Genomic DNA, 19,580 nt, shown 5'->3' with positions numbered 1-19,580 from the left:
GTCAACAGAGGAAAGTTGTGGGATATGATGTCAGGTATGGGGATAGAGAGTGGCCTAATCACCATATTGAGGGAACTGCATAGTGACACCACGGCCAAGGTCAGATTCAACAGGGAGGGAGGACTGTCTGACTCCTTTCCATGTAGGAGTGGAGTCAGACAAGGTTGTATACTTGCCCCTTTTCTGTTTTCTCTTTATATCAACAACCTGGAGCAGTTCCTTCTGGGTCTAAGGGCAGATTGCCCAAGGGTTGGGCTGCGGCATATCCCCGTCCTGCTTTATGCAGATGATGCGGTTTTACTAGCAAGAACACCACGTAGCCTACAAACCCTGATAGAGGGGTTTGTGGAGTTTATGAGTAACCTAGACCTATTTGTCAACCTAGGGAAATCATATGTGCTCCTGGCCGGCAAAAAACCTTCCTCCAAATTTGTTTACACAATTGGTTCCCACATTTTGGAGCAGGTTAAGACGTTCTCCTACCTTGGGGTAACTTTTGATGGGGCCCTGCAATTTACCCCTTTGGTGGCGGAACGTTGCACTAAAATGATTGCTTCTAATGGGGCGATAGCTGGATACGGCAGGAGGGTGGGCAGATGGAGTCTGGAACAGGTGATGAATTTGTACGGCTCCATAACATGCTCCAAAGTAATTTATGGGGCAGAAGTCTGGGGGTTCGTGAACACAACTAGTATCCAACAGGAAGAAAATAGGTATTTGAAAGCAATTCTGAGGGTGCCACCCAGTACGGCTGGTTTTATAGCCCACAGGGAGCTAGGGAGGCCATATTTGGAAGATTTGGTAAAACTCAGGCCAATAGTGGCCTGGTTAAAAATATGGATAAACCCGGATGCGCACTTAAGCAGAGAAATTCTATCGGACTGCCTAGGTAGGACCCACTCAATGCGCATCCCCTGGCTCAAATACGTGAAAAATACCCTGGAGGAGCTAGGGCTGGAGAATCTTTTCACGAACCCATCCACTATTTCAGCACAGCACAAGAAGCAAGTAGGGGAACTATTTTTGGGGGAAGAAACCCAACGGCGAGCTGATGCTGAAGGAGTGAAAAAGACTGTGAGGGCCCATGGTTTGGTAAAAAGCGTGGAGGGTATGGAGCCTTACTTATTTCTTCTACATAATGCACAGGACAGATTTTTAATGTGCCGTCTCAGACTGAATCTGCTCCCCTTCATGTTGGCTGTACCTGCCGGGTTTACTTCATCTATCGAGCAGAAGGGTCCCTGCGGCTGCGACAATCGGTCTCCGCAGGATACCCTTCACTTTGTTTTGCTTTGTCCCTATTTTTCCATGCCTAGGCGTAGATTCCTTGTAAATATTTTTAAAAAGGCTCATCTGGAACACGCCAGGGATGCCCTAGTATTTCTGTTAAAAGCCTCTGACCCATTAACTCTATGTAGCATTCTGAATTTTATCAAAGTCGCAATTCGTTTAAGAAAGACGAGGGGAGATGAATGAAGAAATTGTGATTTGTATTTATTGGGCCCTTATGTTGGCACTCTTTTTAGTGTATCAATTATGTACAAGGATCCTAATTAGTATTTAATAATGTTTTATTGTTATCTGTGTATATAAATGTGCTTTTATGGTGTTTTTTAATCACCGAATAAAGATTCTTGAATTGAAAAATTGAAAAGGTGGCAAAATGTTTGTACTCTAGTAGTTGCATAACCAATAACACAGGCTGACATTGTCTAAGGCTAAGTATTCTTAACATTGGCAAAATCCACCTCCTTCTCTGAACAGATTAAAATTGGCAAGGCTAAAGAATGTGTAGTGTTGACTGTTGGGACACATCATCGCATGGGTATTTACTCATAAATCTGGACCAGTCGTTAATGTCGGGGAAACTGATTAATCTGTGCTCAATAGATAGTCTAAAACATGTTAACACAAATCTGTCATAACCAACTAAAGTGTTTCTCAGATACGGCTGAATACTGTATGTAGTCAGTTATAGTTGATGGGCCTGTACTGTTGTCTTTGACATCACTATAGAGGATCTACTTGTCTCGAAAAATGACAGGAATCTTCTTTTGAGGTCTTACCTCATGACTGCACTTAAGGTGTTAGGATCCTTATAATATTCAGGATGCCCAAGATTAGTCGTGAATTTTTTTATATACTTTAACCACTGTATATTCAGGGCCTCTTGTAGCTTGCGACTGTCATTTAAAATGTTCCTATTAAGAGAGTTTTTTTGGGTAGTCCATATCTTATGCCACACTAATACAGGTGTAAAGGGATAACTGGGGGATCAGGAAGAGGCTGCAAACGCCGTTTAGGTAACGCTGGTTTTATTTTCATATACAACTTTTTATGACGAAACGTCAGTCTTTCTTTGGCAAATTCTGCTGGATCCGTGATGACTCCGCTGGTGTTCCTTTTCGTGACTGGGTGTTTTTTCTGTACGGGCCTTCTGGTTTTAGGTGGTGGAAGCTTCCCTCTCTCGAGGCAACTGTAAGGAGGCACAAAACAACAGGACCATTTTAGTTTAACGCCCTCGTACTGTTATTATCCCATGGGGAACCAGGGTAGTGAAGGGACACCGCTGACTCGTGCTTGGCTGAAGCGTTTTTGTGAGGGAATCGTGGGGAGAACCGTGTAAGGAGGGAGGGGAAAGACAAGCGAATCGGATAACGGGGAAGATATCAGGAGAGTGTACCCAGCTCTATCGCGGCACCGCACTCCTCCTCCCCACCCAGCTCGAATGCTTCTCCCGTACCTGTCTCAGCCACACTCCTCCCTCGGGGGTGTGGCAGGGCGCAGCACAGTATCGTTGGCCTCCTGGCTCGTCTACTTCTCCGCCTGGCTTGTCTACTTCTCCTCCTAGATAACGCCGTCCTCCTCTCGCCTCCTCTCCCGGTCTCCGTGTCTCTTCTCCTTTGGTGACGTCACACGCCGACTGTGGAAGTTCCGTGTTTTTCACCAATCCTGTGAAGCTGACGTCACGGTGGGTTGGGTCTCCCTCAGAGTCCTGCGTCCAGTTAAAGGCGCTGCTTGCATTCTCTTCCGACGAGCTCTACCAAGGGTCTTGTTCGTCCTGAAGGGAAGGAGGTGAGGAAACAGAATCAGTGAGTCGCCACCATTCCACCTCTTGTTTGTCCCCTTGGACGAGGTGTTCCGTGTTACAACAGGTTTTATTTGTAATATGTCTGATATAATCAGCATTCCTAGTTCGACGTGACAAATGTGAGTGGATGTACTGTTTGGGATTGCCAGAAGGAATCTGAAGAAGGTGTTCTCGACTAGCTGTAGGTGCTGCGAATCTACATAGCCCCAAATGCCTGTGCCGTATATAGCAGTTGAGACACACTTTGCCTGATAGATTTGCAGTAATTCTACAGGTGGACGTCTACCCAGTTTTCTGCAAAAGTTGCTTAAAGCGGTGGTCGATTTCATGAACAATAATTTCCTGGCATGGGCTGCCTGGGTCCAAGCCCCCTTCTGGTTGAAAAGAATCCCTAGGTAGAAAAAGGTTTTAGTACATTCTACCAATTTTCCGTTGATGTTGATGTCTTTACTTTTATTACTACCTAGCCCAAATTTCACTATAAAAGTTTTTGAGGTGTTCACTGTGAGACCCAAGTTGTGCATAAACGTGGTAAAACTTGACACTACCCGTTGGAGCCCCATCAGCTTTCATGACATCAGTACAGCGTCATCCGCGTACATTAGGGCAGGTATGGGACGTTTATCAATTTGTGGCAAATCCTGGCTCTCGTTCGCCAATACCTGTTCCAGATCATTTATATATAATGTAAATAGGAAGAATGCCAAGACACAGCCTTGTCTCACCCCTCTACATACGTTGAATGGCACTGTACACTCCCCGCCAACCCTGTAACGAACCCTTGCCTTTGCATCATGGTAGAATTGCCTCAAAAAATGTATGAGCAGGGCTTCCACCCCCAAATCCACCAGGATCTTCCATACTATATCATGAGTGACGCAGTCCAAGGCTGCAGTTAAGTCTACAAATGCTTGTTTAGACTTGGTGTATTTACACAAGAGGGTGTTTAAATATAAACCCTGCTCCACAGTACCCAGACCCTTTCAAAAGCCGAATTGTAGATCGGATACAATACAGTTATCTGGTTAGTATAACTCGACCCACAATGATATAGGTCAGTAACATGCAGGGTTCTGAAGGCTACCTTTCTTAAAGATGGGGACCAATATCTATTCTGACTAAGTATAGTATAAAATTAGTGGAGTAATACGCTGCAATCACTTGTGTTAAAAGCGGAACCCATAGTGGCAGGTTAGATTTATAAAGGTCTACAGGTATTGCATCGGGTCCAGGCGCTTTCCCTCCCATACTTGTCGTGATGGCGCGGTTAACCTTGTCTAGGTCAAAATAAATATCAATTTGTTGTCTAATAGGCGGCAACTCGTCAAGTTCTAGCAGTCCTGTTTCCCTAGTTACCTCCTGTATGGTGCTATTGTACAGCCTAGAATAATGTTCCACCCATTGGTCTTCGGCGATGGCTATCTCATTAGACGAGCTATCTCGGTTGACCAAAAAGGGGACATTTACTTACTTCCAAAAGGCCGTGTTATCTCTGTTTACAGAGGCTGCATGTAATGCAGACCAGGTTTCTTCTCTTAGAGAGCATTTAAGTTCTTTAAGGGCGCACCCATACTCCGTTCTGGCCTCTTTAATTTCTTCTGTATCTCTGTAGGATTTATGTAAAACGAGTTTTAGTTTGGTATACGGCCTGGTACTTTTTGCGTCAAACGCCCTTGCTTCCTAGCATGCAGTTTTTTCCCCCACAAATAGAGCCTTTTTTTATGTGTCCATATATCTGTGAGAAGTTTTTTAAGTTGTCTCGTCAAGACAGGCGAGGAAGGCAGCTTCGCATTTAGCCAATATTTTCCTTGAAAATTCATTTGGGTCCATTACTTTTCTCAAGGTATCTCTTGACTGTGCACAGTCTCCTTTTAGCATACTTTTTCATGCATGAAATGCTTCTCTCTGTAATAACTTTACCTTCTTCCCTTTCTTGTCAAAACCTCTAATAAACCCTGGGAACATTACATATCCTAACCTGAAGGACCGAGGGCCAGATGTAGGTAGCCAAATACCGGTCGGTAACGGCCGAATTCGGCCGTTACCGACCGGTATTTGGCTACCGAGATGTAGGGGGACTGAACCGGGGCAAATCGGTAATTTTACCGATTCGGTAAATATACCGGTCGGTAAATTTACCGACCGGTATATTTACCGAATCGGTAAAATTGATATGTAGGTGGGACTCTTCTGAGTCCCACAAGGCCTACAAAATCGGTATTTTACCATCAAATTGTATTTGATGTTAAAATACCGATTCAGGTGTGCATGCACATGTGTGCATGCACACCTGTGCCATATGACAGGCAGACCTGCCCTTAGGGCAGGTCTGCCTGCCATATGGCCCCCGAACCTTTTTTGGGGGGTGCTAGAGGGTGTCAAAGTGACACCCCCTGCACCCTTGTCAAAATCTGTATTTACCGAATCGGTAAATACCGACCGGTAATGCCCCATTCATTCCTATGGGCTTCAAAGCCCATAGGAATGAATGGAGCATTACCGGTCGGTATTTACCGATTCGGTAAATACAGATATTTACCGAATCGGTAAAATACACATCTGGATGGACCTACATGTCCACCCTTCATATTTACCGATTCTTAATTACCGAATCGGTAAAATTCGGTAATTAAGAATCGGTAAATATTTTTTACCTACATCTGGGCCCTAACCTCCTGTACTTGGGAAAAACCAACCTCCTCTGGGGAAACCAATCCCCTTTGCTCCTTCTAACGGTGCATGACTTGTTTCAGTATCTGTTGGAGCTACCTTCATCCTTTTATACCAGAGGACTTCAAGCCCTCTCAGGATAAAAATAGGGACTTTGAACCTATTTGCGGTTGGGACTCTATCTCACCTCAGGTCGGGGACTCTAACCCTCCCTCTCCTCCATGAAATCAGTTTATCGTCCAATAGGCCAGTGATTCCCAAACTTTTTCGATCCCCGGCTACTTGACCCATTGGCCATTGCCCATGGCTCCCTATTGTAACTTTTTTTGGAGGGTGGGTGGGGTGTAAGCACAGTCTCGGGAGTACTTGCATTTTCTCCCTGAAAATAATTGGGATGAAGCTGATGAAGGTATTATTATCATATATGCAGGATGTTTCATATTACTAAGGCGGCACATCTAATAAAATATTCCTAGTTATACTTTTTTGGCCAAGCAGCCTTTTTTAGGGCACCCTCTCAAACTTTTGTATCCCACTTAAAGTGCTAGATAGCCCGCCTATGTATGTAGGCCCAATTGCCAAAGTGTTTCTGCACTTAAAGAATATTTGCATGCACTTCCATTTCTATCCATCACACGTGCCAACAGATCTATCTCAGCAGGGAGACTCACAATTTTTTAAACCATATACAGCTTTATTTTTACTGTCTCCTTCCTCAAATTGCCTCCAAATAAATGCAAGTAAAATAAAATTCTGTGTTATTTTTTTTTAAAATGTCCCCTTTTCTTGCTTCCAAATGTTGGTATTATGCCGTCTATAGTGTTTTACTTCCTTGTGCTCAAGGAGAGAGCAGACCTGTCTGTAAGTGTGTGTACTGAAGGAAATGTGTTCTGGAAGTATCTATGATTCAAGTACAAATGTCAATACTTAGTCATACTTATTGTGTTTAATAGACAGGACAACTGTACTTTCCTGATAACTTGCATTGATGTAAAATGCATTTGGAATAAAACAAAACTATTAACGATTCTAACAAATTAAATCAGGCATCTTCCGCGTACTTTGGAAGTGTTGAAATGTGGGGATCCAGTGAAATATGAAGGTCATCTCCCTCGACATGCCATGAATTGAGCACTATGTTTACAGCTTTAGGCATGCCACTTACAAATGATCGACATCATGTGTTTAAGTGTAATTAGTTTAACTGAAGCCAACAACCCCTTCAACATTAAGGGCCAGATGTAGGTAGGCATTTACCGGTCGGTAACGGCCGAATTCGGCCGTTACCGACCGGTAAATGCAATTTGAGATGTAGGGCCCTGTATTTTACAGACTCGGTAAATTTACCGATAGGTAAATTTACCGATTATGTAAAATACCGAGTCGGTATTTTTACGGAATAGGGAAAATTGATATGTAGGTGGGACTCTTCTGAGTCCCACAAGCATTAAAAAATCGGTATTTTATCATCAAATACTATTTGATGGTATAATACCGATTCTGGTGTGCTTGCACATGTGTGCATGCACACCTATGCCATATGACAGGCAGACCTGCCCTTAGGGCAGGTATGCCTGCCACATGGCACCTGAGCCTCTTTTGGGGGTGCCAGAGGGTGTCAAAGTGACACCCCCTGCACCCTTGTGTCAATCGGTATTTACCGATGCGGTAAATACCGACCGGTAAATGCCCAATCATTCCTATGGGCTTCAAAGCCCATAGGAATGCATGGGCATTTACCGGTCGGTATTTACCGCATCGGTAAATACAGATTGTTTCCGAATCGGTAAATGCACATCTGTATTTACCTACATCTCGGTACTTTTATTTTACCACTTCTTAAATACCGAGTCGGTATGATGCGGTATTTAAGAGGTGGTAAAATAAAATTTACCTACATCTGGCCCTAAATGCATTCATGTACTTGGTGCACGGCTCCCCTGGCTAGATTTGACTGCTCCCCAGGGAGCCACAGCGTACAGTTTGGGAACCACTGTAACAGACTAATGTGCTACCTGGGTCAGGCAACCAAGGGTCTGACAATGCTCAGGTAAAAGTCAATTACCATACAGGGGGGGGCGCAGGGAGCGATGAGGAAAAAGGCAGGTCCAGTACCAATGTTCCCAAAGACTCACACATAATCAATAAGGAGTAACTGTTCCTATAAGACAAACGACAACCTATTCTGGTTGTGTATGAGGAAGACGGAAGTAGAAAGGAGGAAGTGTGGTCTCTATGTACACAGTTGGAACTAGATGAAGGTGTGGGAATTACTCCTTTTAGAAATAGTGTCCTCACACACCCTTGCAAGTGTCATGCTTTATCATCGAGCGTTTGCTCCTCGTGGGGGCGGCGCTGCTGTCCCCCTCTGGGCCCTGCGAGAGGGCTCTTTGTTAGAGATCTTTTAGGAGACGCCGCAGTTGTGCATGTGGGTATGTGGACCTAAGAGATGTGAGAGTGAGTTAAAATTACCCACACAGTACTTAGACACCAAATTATATTCAAGGGTCCGGGAGGTAAAAGTAAAAAACAAAGGATACTAGGATGTGGATGCGTGAAAGCGCTAGAGAGAACGTCTCAATCACGTTCCTATTTCCAACCCCTATCTAAAAATTGGATTGGCACCTCCTGGGGTCACGAAAAAGAGCACAAGTCATCTCCTTCACAGCAGCCCAATACCTGCCCTGCCGCTTGTCGGACGCCTGTCTGGGAACCACTGTAATAGACTAATGTGCTACCTAGGTCAGGCAACCAAGGGTCTGACAATGCTCAGGTTAAAGTCAATTACCACCAACCATCTGGTTGTCCCCTTACCAAACTGTCAGACACAAATGATGACTCGGCTTTGATCACTTTTCCCCAGAAAACCACCTTCCAGATATGTTAAATCTGGGAACTTGATAGTTGCGTGTCTGATCTTACTCATAGTAAAGGCTGCCACCACTGGTTACATTACAGTTTCCCTGCTGCAACATCAAACTTCACACTGGTTTCCCAGTCCCCGACTCACTATCCTTACTCTATACCTCTGGTTCCAATCCGGGCTGTCTCCATGGTGTTCATTCTTCCCTGTCCCTCATGCAGAGAAAAGGGTGCTGATGCATATCAACCATATGTTTGTCATGTCACATCATCCATATTGAACATTGCCACAAATAAGGTTTAATTATAAAATAGGGGCGGAGTCCAAGTTGTACTCATCTTAGCGACAGCGGTTCTGGACCCTACTCAACCACGTGAATAGGCAGAACTTCAGGAAACATAGCATCTGCTCACTCTATGTTTGTTGTGCAGAGATCTGTACAGCAGGGACAGGCAACTCTGCATCAGCAGTCAGATGAAGATGAACTGGAATTTTGGCTGGCTCGCCAAATGTTGACTGCAGCATAAAGAAAGACACAATCTGGTTGGCAATGTAATATAGGTTTAATCAATATATATTATTTGCACTAATTAATCTAGAAATCAAGCAGGACCATGTTTTATAACTTATTGCATTTAGAACACTTAAGTTGAGTGGACAATGGTGCTGAAGGCCCAGTGTACCAAATGTGACTAAAGCGAGTGAAAGAAGTGGGATAGTGAGTGTGTCAATTGTGCCAAACCTACACCTTATCTAAATATGTGGAACAATAGTTTGCCAGTCTTTTCATGCTCATTCTTGTGCTAGTCATATAGGTTCGGTCAGATGCAGTGAGTATTGTCAACGTTTCGGCCCTCATGGCCAAGCAGCTCATGGGCCTTATCATGACAGTACATATTGGAATTTGTTATGCTAAATTCATGAGGTCAAAAGGATCCTTGACAATTCATGGGCAAATTATGTTAGGCTGTGTAGGGTAGAAAAGTCCACTTTTCAGGAAGAGTGAATCGATCGCAACAAGCCATGGATTTCGGAGACAACAGCGGTCCTCAGCAGGAGCAGAACTGGTCTTCTTTAGCTGCCATCTGTATCTGTTTGATCAGTCCAAAGCTTGCAATCTATATCAGCAATGTCACTATGTCGTGTTAGACCTTAGAGAAATCTCTGAACATTAGAGATCCTGAACGTGTCACTTACTTCCTTGGACTAGACCACACCTTGAACAGGGAAGCTGTGAAGAGCAGGTGATGTAAAAACCCCTCAAAAACTGCAAAGGTCCCTTTGAGGTTTGGAGGAAATGTGACTAGCAGGTGACATAATCACCCCACCTTTCAACCTCTTCTAATTTGGACTTTGCCTTTTACAGGACGCGGACGAGCACCAAAAATGACCTGATCCCCATCTCCTGCCTTACAGAATTCCCCAATGCTGTGCAGATGGCCAAGGTGAGGTGGGGTTCAAGTCCAACTCTGGAAGGTGACTACTTCAAGATGTATTTATGATTAATGAGCGCACACAATAGGCATAAACAACAATTCTTCATTTTCTTATTACAGCATGTCAGTAAATAATGCCATTACTTTCTTGCTGCAACTTATTATAACTCAGAAGCGAGGTTCTCTGCAGCACTACGCAGTAGACAGCCTCGCTTCCCCACAAAAGTTTCAAGAAAAATGTTGTGCAAACTCTCTCTGAGTGTGCTGGAGAACAAAAGTCAATGTATGCCTCTTCTGTAGAACAGACCAGAGCAGATGTGCCCTGCTTCTCACAGACTTGCAGGGTAAATGTTACACTCTTCCTGTAGCTTGGCAGTACATACATACATAGATGTACCAAAAATTCTGTTTGCATAAAAGTGATCACAAATTGTGCATCAACTTTTTGCCAATGGAATAGAATATTGTGAACAAGTCTATGTACAGATAGGTTGGGTCACACAATTCGCATTTGGAATGTGTGGCAATCTGACCTACCTCATACCTTCTCATGAGATCAGTCTTAGATTGCTACTCAATGTCACTGATGGCCATCAGAGTGCTGGTGACCTGCTGGGGTTAGAAGGCCACTATGTCTGTGATTGCTTTTTAGACCACTCCCGACACCAACAACCTTTTTCTAGTGTTCACAAAGGGAATCAGATCCCAAAGGGACTCCCTCCCTTTTGCATGTGGTTACCACCACAACTCGGGAGTCGGTAACGTTTTAATGTTTTGCAACCGGGTTATGGTTACAAAGCATTGATACATTGCACTGCAGTTGCAATTTGGAAGAGATGTCTTAAACACGCCCCTTCCAAATAGAGATTCCGTATGCATTACTAAATCACCTTTGTGAATCAGCAAACATTTTCCAAATCGCAAAATGGTTTTAATACAAAACAAAATTCCCTTCTGTGGTTGCAAATCGTGTGCTTTAGAGAATTGCAGGGTTGCAACCACAAACGGGCTTTGCAATTCCAGCCCAGAAGAGTACTTTGTATTTGTCAACGCAGAAAATGGTTCTATTTACAAGGAGTTAAGTTTGTCTTAATTGTGATCAGTGCTGATTTTTATTCTTACTATAATGTGCAGCCCCATAGTGTCCATTGTTTAGTTTTTACTGCTCAAAGTCCTGCCTTAAACATCAGCACTGGCAGAAGATGTCACACCTGACACAAGACCACTTGGCAACTAGGTAAAGGGGGGAGGGGCCAACAATTTGTTTAGAAAAACTGGGAAGGCAACATGACATACATTGTAAGGAATAAAATACCATAACAATACATGAAAGGGATATTGCAAGTTAACTTGGACCATAGCTTTTTGAACATATAACGGCACTAAGCCTTCTTCAAGCCAGACAGGCAGATGCTGTCACTGAACGGGTACCCAACCCCCTGTCTGAGCCATGGAGGCAAGAGATTAAGTAACATTCTCTAATCCTCTTGTATCTTTTCAGCTTCTGTGTGAGGAGGTCAATGTGGATAGATTTCTACCGGTACTCTACCCGAAGGTAAGATACAGAGCCTTGATTTTGAGGACAAACACCAACTGCCAGATATTTGCTGGTGACAACTTATTTTGACTCTTGCTTTTTGTCCAGGCATCCCAACTGGTAGTCACGTTCGACGAGCACGTCATCAGCAATAATTTCAAATTTGGGATTATCTACCAAAAACACGGACAGGTGAGGCACATCTAGAAACCAATGGACAAAGGGAGCTGCTAGAGGTCTGTAAAGTTCATGCTAATACGATTAAATTGTTTCGGGAGAAAGTCCCCCTGATGCGAGCACTCCTGAAGACAGCCCTTGATAATGTGCTGAGAGCACCACATTTAACCAAAACTCCTGAGCTCATCCTGGGAATAGGTTCTTAATCTTTTGAGAGACATTCTCCTATCTCAAGACCAATAGAAATGCAGCTTTTCAATCTAATTAGAGTGCCCCTGTTGAAACAACACTAGAAACATATTTTACCATCTTATGAATCTCCCATGAGGCAGTGAGGTGAGCCATAGATGGGCACTGTCAACAGAGACCCTCAGCATTTCATTCTCTTAGCAATGAGGATGGTAATTCCATCTTCTCTGGGAATATCATGTAGCCCATCTGTTGTATTTAGGTCTGGTACCCCACAAAACTTTGCTGTTGTTGTTGTTCCACAGTCATTGTGGCGAATTGCAGGCGTGTATATTCTTTCTTTCCCTTGGGTCTTAGGATATCTTGTAGCTCATGGGGTGGATCCAGATTGGTACGCCACAACTATTTACATAATGATTCACAGTCATTGTGGTGAATCTCATGTGTGTCCCATTTAATTCCCTTCTTTCTTGAAATATATTGTAGTTCATAGGGTGGATCCCGGTTTTGGTACACTGAAAAGATTTAAATGTTGTTGATGTCTCTAAGTTATTAATGTGACTTATTTGTGTGCATCTGGTTTCATTTCACTGTATCTTGGGATATTTTGCACTTTGCGTGGTGTATCCGGCTTGGGACTTCACAATGATATGCACATTTTTTTTGATGTCCCAAAGTAATTCAGATGAGTTTCAGAAGGGTATCCTCTTTGATTTCCCTGCGTCTTGGGATAGCTAGTAGTTCATGGATGGGCCTTGGCTTGGGACATAGCAATGAGTTGCATGTTTTGTTGATGTCTCACAGTCATCGGGGTGAATTGCAGGTGTTAATAATCACTTGTTTCCTTGTGTTTTGGGACATCTTGTAGTTCTTGGGGTGGACCTTCAATTCAAATCTTTTGTTTATTTCACAGGATTTAAACTGTAATGGCTAACATTGCAGCTTAGACTAGCCAATTTCCAGACATAAGGGGTTGATCTGCTGGTAGACAAAGGACACAAAAAGAGGCAGAAAAATATGAGGCACTTCTTGCCTGTTCTCAATTGTATATGGAGTTGACCATGAATCATTCTAAAATTAACTAAAGTAAAGGTTCTATCACCAGTTTACACGGTAAGTGCATTACAATATATGCACAGTCATTTCTGTCACCTCTCTCCTTGTTTTGTGCATTACTATTCAAGTGTGCGATGCTGTAAGACAATATTACAAAAATAATTATTTTCTGCTGTCATAACTTCTGGCTAATAATGACTGTAAATAAAGGCCACATACACATTAGATAGTCTACTGAAAAAGCCCAAGGACAGCCAATACTGAATACTTGCTGGTCTTCAATTCTCTCTGCACAATCCTGTCCGGTAAGAACCTTCTGTAGCCTCCAAAAAAACTAAAATGGTGCGGGCGTGGCCCACCAGCACCTATCTCCCATCCCAGATATGGGCTTTCTAAGGCACTTGTTGACCATCCGGATATGAAGTGAAGAGACTGGTGTTTCTACCTGTTTCTGCACAAACTATAAAAATATACCAGGGTCGTCTGCCATTGTGTTGGGCTCATCCACACATATGCAGGGGTTAATGCATGTTTTGTAGTCGGTGTCTGGGGCTGGACATGATGAAAGTTGCACGTAAGTCCTGATAGGGAGAACACACTTGCCACTGAATATTTTGTGCTACGCTAGCAAGATTTTACAATTCATAGTATCTCTGCACTGGTGGACCCTGAGTATCGACTCAACAGTATCTATGGGACAGAATACCAAGAACCAAGAACAGAATATTGGAAATAAAATATCGACAGGTAGGTAAGCCTAGTATTTCTTTACCTAACTCCACCTATACCCATTTTACATATATCTTCAAGGGACATAGATGTGGAGTTAGGTACAGTAAATCCATACTTCCCTATCTGCACTTATGTTGTCCCTTGATATTCTGTCCTTGATGTTTGTATGCCACCATAGAGTTGGTGTCCATATTCACTACAATCTCACCACTACATTGAGTGTTGTTTTTCCTATGTGAGTGCCCTCACAAATCGTTAGTAAATATACCTCAGTGTCTAAAATCAGGTCTATCAGATATAGTGGTAGTGAAAATCATTGTTGACTAGTTTCGTCTTTGCACCCTGCAGTTTGCCTCTTTGTTGTAAGCACATAGAACAACTGGCCAATGAGTCCCTTATTGACTGACAATCATTCCTTGTTAACAAGTGACTTTTGCCAGAATGACCTGAGTGCCACATTTACCCTGAGTTTAAATGTCAACATAGCTCTCACTCTGTGAGGGGCATCACAGCTGTCCCATCCTCACAGACTTCCTTATCGCTGGCTATAACTTGGTGGCAAGAGAAGACCTTTAAGGGGATTTTCTCAATTTCTTCTACTGCCAACGCCCCTTTCTCGTGTGTCGACGATATCGCCCTTGGTTGTACATTATCGCACTGTTTTTCTCTCCTTAGACAACAGAGGAAGAGGTCTTCAGCAACAACGATGAGAGTTTGGGCTTCATTGAGTTCCTGGACTTCTTGGGGGAGAGAGTCCAGCTGCAGAACTTTCGAGGGTGAGTAATCATTGAGTATGAGAAGGCCATTTGATTTCACCAAACAGCTCAGTGTGTTAACTCCCATTGCATGGAGGGCATGACATTGGCTCACAAAATCCTGTAAAATCCCTGTCAGTACAAAGCGCTATATCCTGGTTGGTGCCACCTGAAAAGTCATTCTCTGCCGACTCTGCCGACTCTGAACTCCTGTGAGGTGAAAGCCTATACTGTCTGCCGCAGCCATCCTATGCTTCTGTAGACATGGATGATTCCTTCACACTAATACATTCAAGCAGGCAAATGGGTAATGTACTAGCTCTGGTCAGCCCTGTTTGTCTGTAGATGGAACTCCTGTACAGGACTGTGTGTATGGAAAGAAATGTTAGCTTCTGTCCATGACCCTTATTATGCCACTTTAGAGGACCTTGTCAGAAAATGGACCCATATGTGCTTAAGAGATATGTCTCAAAATGTGTGTGTTTGTGGCAGCAGCTGTAAAGGTGCATTTATTTGCTTCTAAAACTCATAAAATTAAGAGAAATTGTACTTCTAAAGTACATTTCATCAGTGGTAGCTCAGTAAGCTGGTCAGACACTATAAACACCCCCTAACTAGGGAACTGCTTATTAAGGACATATATGTGTTAATTGACATCCAAATTAGATGCTGGGTAAATTGTATATTCCCATAGCACCTTGTTAGGGTAGAAACGACCGAAGATGACCTATGAATGAGCTAATTAAAGGAGATGTTATTGCCATCGCCCTGAGGAAGTAGCAAAGATCACTGATTCCAAGCCCAGTGGGTGATTACCACCTCCTGTCCTGATTGGCACATGCCTCTTTCATTTCATTAAAGGTCTGTGTGGGGGATGGGCAAAGGAAGAGCTGATGTCATTAGAGGAAGTAAATGATTAAGGCAATTAGACATTTATTAGAAAATAAGATGTGAACTTCAGAGCTACAAAAAGTAAGTGCCGAATTGGAAAAACTATGAACAGGAGGTTGTAGAGGCAACATGCTTACCACTGTTGTCACAATCCATACCAACATCACATGAGGATAGCTCCTACATGGCTTTGATGGAAAAAGGTGGACAGTACCAAGCCTAGCCACACTGGCCAGGTAACAATCCCCCCTTAGCAGTCTCTGTTGGTTGAGCCAGAGTAAAGCACTGACAGGGAAACAGTTTCCAAGAAAACCAGGCAGCTGCGGAAAACGCACACCTCATGCGGCCCTGACCAGTCATCACAGCTCAAACCACCACCGTGTCTTGCTTGATGCCAGAGTCATTCAGTCCTCAGTGCCATGATTCACTCAGCGTACCCCAACCGGAAGCCGGGTACAGGAAGCTCGGGGGATGTACCGATGCAAGCCCACTCCGCTCCACCTACCGACTCCTCCTTGACTCTACATTCTGATTCCTGAGAGATGAGAAGAGAGAAGACAAGACCTTGTGGACAACAGCAAGGGTAGAGCCTGCTCCTTCTTGAGCCAGGATCCTGTCATTGATTAAATCTCCAGGTCCAGTCTTGGAGTCTCCCTCCTGCTCCCCTCAGGGGCAGTGATTAATCTGTTGCTTGCGGTGTCCTAGATTCACGCTCTGGAGCCTCCAGAAGCATGGTGGTCGAAGAGGTGCAGAGCCCAGGGTAAGAGAGGAAACAGAGAGAGCTGAAGAGGCGATGATTGAAGCTTAGAGTCTGACTACTTCAAGCCATGTCTGCGAGTCTTTGGAACCCACCCCTGAAGCGTGATGCTGAATCTGGTCCTGAGGCCCGAGCGTCATCACATCCCAAGTGTGGGATCTCTCCTGCACCAGGGAACACATTGCGGGATTCAAAATCTCCTGAAATCAAAAGAGGTTCCTCGGTTTTTCTCTGAAAACCCTTCCTGGCAAATGTTTGTGTGTGGGACGCTGATGCAGAGAATGGGGGGCGAAGGGGTTGGATGGGGACTCAGTTCCTGTTGCAGCTTAGACAGTCTCCAAACTAGGAATCCTGGTTAGGAGCTGCACCTCTCACTGCCCCTCTCCTCCCCTTCATGAGTTTCTGGTTAGAGGCACCACTGTTGATGTCAAAGCACTACACATAGATGCTAGCATGCACAAGAGAATACTGTTTCAAGACAGACTGAGTGCACATATACACTACACAGAAAACAACACGATATCAGATAGCAGTAGTCTTTATGTCTAAGGGTCTTCAAGACATAGGTAGGAAGGAATTATACATCAGCCTAAAGTTTGCTCTGCTTCTCTTGTTGAAAGTGGAAGAGTGGACTCTGGAGACTGACCCGCTGTGTCTCTATAGCTTGTTCAGATGTAAATGTCTATTTTTCCAGCCAGCCACCTTCAGCCTTCTAGGTGGGCTCATGAGCACATATCTCCTGTAACCACTGTCCTGTACCCCAGTCTGCATGAACGAACCACTTTCAGGCCTGCAGACAGTGAACCTTGTCATCACTCCTGCATTTCCAAGCAGCCATCAGTAAACTTTGCTATCACTCTTGCTTAGTCGCACACCATCGTTGAGACATGGACACCCTAGTTGGGGATCATGTTGTGTGTCTTCTGGGCTCAGGGGAGCAGTGAGAGGTCTGTGGTACCATTGCATTCTCTTCCTTGATGTCTTGCCAACTGGAAGTATTTATCAAAGCAACACTTATTACTGTAAATGCCATTTGCTGCTATATTTTATTTTCGTTTGGGAAGGCCAATAAAGAGCTGGAGGTCACCTGTCCCTTGCAGGCCACCATCCTGCTTTCACAAGGAGGTGCAAATGGCGACCTGCCTAATTAATATTCATTGGGCTGTTGGTGTTGAGACCTCCTACACACGGTCAGTTTGCAATGCAGCCTCTTTGTACATAAGTCGTATTGCATCCTGTTCATAGTCTGGTCAGTGTGCAGTCTGCAGTACTGGCTTGCGAACTGATGGTAATACATCAGTAACCTGTATATTCTACATGTCAAAAGACACGCCTTATGCAAAACTGAAAAGGAACATTCATAGTCAAATGGTGTAATAATGCCCTTGAATCAGCTGAGGAGGACACCAGCCCCTTTCTAGTTCTGCTAGGATTCAGCATCAAGATTACACTGCAGATGAGGTGGAAGGTGCTGTCCAGCACAGGTCCAGGAAAGGGATGGAGTTTTGGGATGTCTCCAGGGAATGTACATGAGCTCCATTTGCATTCATTTTAGAACGGAGTTTTATTTAGCGTTTTTAATACAAGATGTATTAGATAAGGGATAAAGGGCCACCTGTATCAAGATTTGGAATAGAGATGACCTAATTGCGATTTTCAGCAAATCTCAATTAGGTGTTCACTATTCCAAATGTATGAAACTCTAAGAGTTTCATTTAGCGATACGTAGGGGCTCGCAAATAAACCTACCTCATTAATATTGATGACGTAGGTTGCAATGTGCGATCCCCCGGAAATCGCTTAAATCACGGGAATGGTGGCCTACTGGGGTCAGCAGACTACCATGTCCGTGATTGCTTGTAAATAAGCAAGCATTTTCTTTTTTAAAAAGCAGCCCGTTTTCCTTGAAGGAAAACGGGCTGCATTGAAAAACAAAAATGAAGTTTTCTTTTCATTTTTTAAGAGCAGCCATTGGTCCATGGGATCAGTGCTTGCTCTTAAAAAACGTTTTTGCCACCATTCCAAAAGGAGAAAGGGTCCCTTGGGGGACCCCTTCCCATTTCCGAATGGGTTACCATCACTTGAAGTTGGTGGTAAATTTTGAATGTTTTGCGACTGCCTTCACGGTCACAAAACATTCATACATACCGTTACGATTCGGTATTTGGAATGGACGTTTTAAACACGACCCTTCCAAATACCGAATTGCAAACTCATTTTGCAATTTGGTAACAGGTTACTAAATCGTAAAAATAGGGCTTGTTACATGTGGATAGCATTTTTTGCGTTCTGAGAAGAGGCCCGTTTGCGATTGCAAAAAATGTTTGATAGATGTGGCCCAAAGTACCCCCTGCTGGACATTTTACAGATATTGCAATTCACAGGGAGTTCCATAACCATATTGAGGAACAAGGCCAAAGGCAGAGTTCCTTAACCGCATCGCTGCGGCGGCTTTTCCCGCTGTACGCGGTAATTTTGAAATTACCGCGTTACATGACGAGCTCAGCTCGTCATGAGCGCACGGCAGGTTACACTCATGACGAGCTGAGCTCCTCATGAGCGTAGAAGGGGTTAATAAAGTTATGGAACTCTGAGGTGACTTGCAATATCCTTACTATTTACACCAGGGGGTATTTTATCCCATGTAATACAAGCTCACACCATCACCGTTCTCAAAAAGCACTTAAAATCTTGGTGCATAGCTCTTTTATATGAAAGAGTGAGCATGTTTGCAAACATGAAGAATAAAAAACATCTAGTGCCAAATTAAACACATCATAAACCTGTTATATTTTTGTGGCAAGGACATATTAGAAACAGATCAATACAAGTCAATTTTTTTAAAAAAAAGTTGCGCTAGCTAAGAATATGTAGAAACATGCAGACAGATTCTATCTTTTCTCTATCTAAGAAGTGCAAAAACTAAACATATTCTCTATGCATGTCATTATAAACTAAAAAAAAATAGAGCAGAAGAAAGAAAAGCACGGACCATTGCTTTAAACAGCTGCTTCAATTATACTCCATGACCTGACCTGCCTTTCACCTGGGCTGCTGGCTCTGGCAGGAGGCATTGTGACGTCAGAACTCGACTGTAATAACTTATAATAGTTGAGTTCTGGTGTCTTTATAATCGACAACTGAGTGCATCACTAGTCTCTGATTATAAATAAATTAGAGACCTGCGTTTATTTAATACAGGGATTACAGAATTCCATGTATTACAATTGTAATAAAGATCACAAATATAACATGACTTTTTAAAAATGTATTTAGTATTTAAATACTAAAAGATTACTGCTGTACTACATATTTCGCTGTTGCAAAAATAGCAATGCTAATACTTCTACTAATAATAATACTAATAAAATCAACATTAAATCTTCATCATTAAAAATTATAATAGCAATAGTCATTGTTATTATT

At 43.4% G+C, this 19,580-nt stretch overlaps 1 protein-coding gene across 1 annotated transcript in view; it reads left to right on the top strand.

Moving 5' to 3' along the window:
• Positions 1–19,580, top strand: part of LOC144770834 (rap1 GTPase-activating protein 1-like) — a 114,874-nt gene that overhangs the window by 16,460 nt on the left and 78,834 nt on the right. The window contains exons 3-6 of the mRNA XM_078655614.1: positions 9,991–10,069; positions 11,562–11,615; positions 11,706–11,789; positions 14,427–14,527. Of these exons, the coding sequence (XP_078511740.1) occupies positions 9,991–10,069; positions 11,562–11,615; positions 11,706–11,789; positions 14,427–14,527 (318 nt within the window). The remainder of the gene's footprint in view (positions 1–9,990; positions 10,070–11,561; positions 11,616–11,705; positions 11,790–14,426; positions 14,528–19,580) is intronic.

This window comes from Lissotriton helveticus, chromosome 7, assembly GCF_964261635.1.
Source record: "Lissotriton helveticus chromosome 7, aLisHel1.1, whole genome shotgun sequence".
Classification (NCBI taxonomy): Eukaryota; Metazoa; Chordata; class Amphibia; order Caudata; family Salamandridae; genus Lissotriton; species Lissotriton helveticus.
Note: the sequence above shows the minus strand (reverse complement) of the source record. Positions and strands in the feature narration are given on the sequence as shown.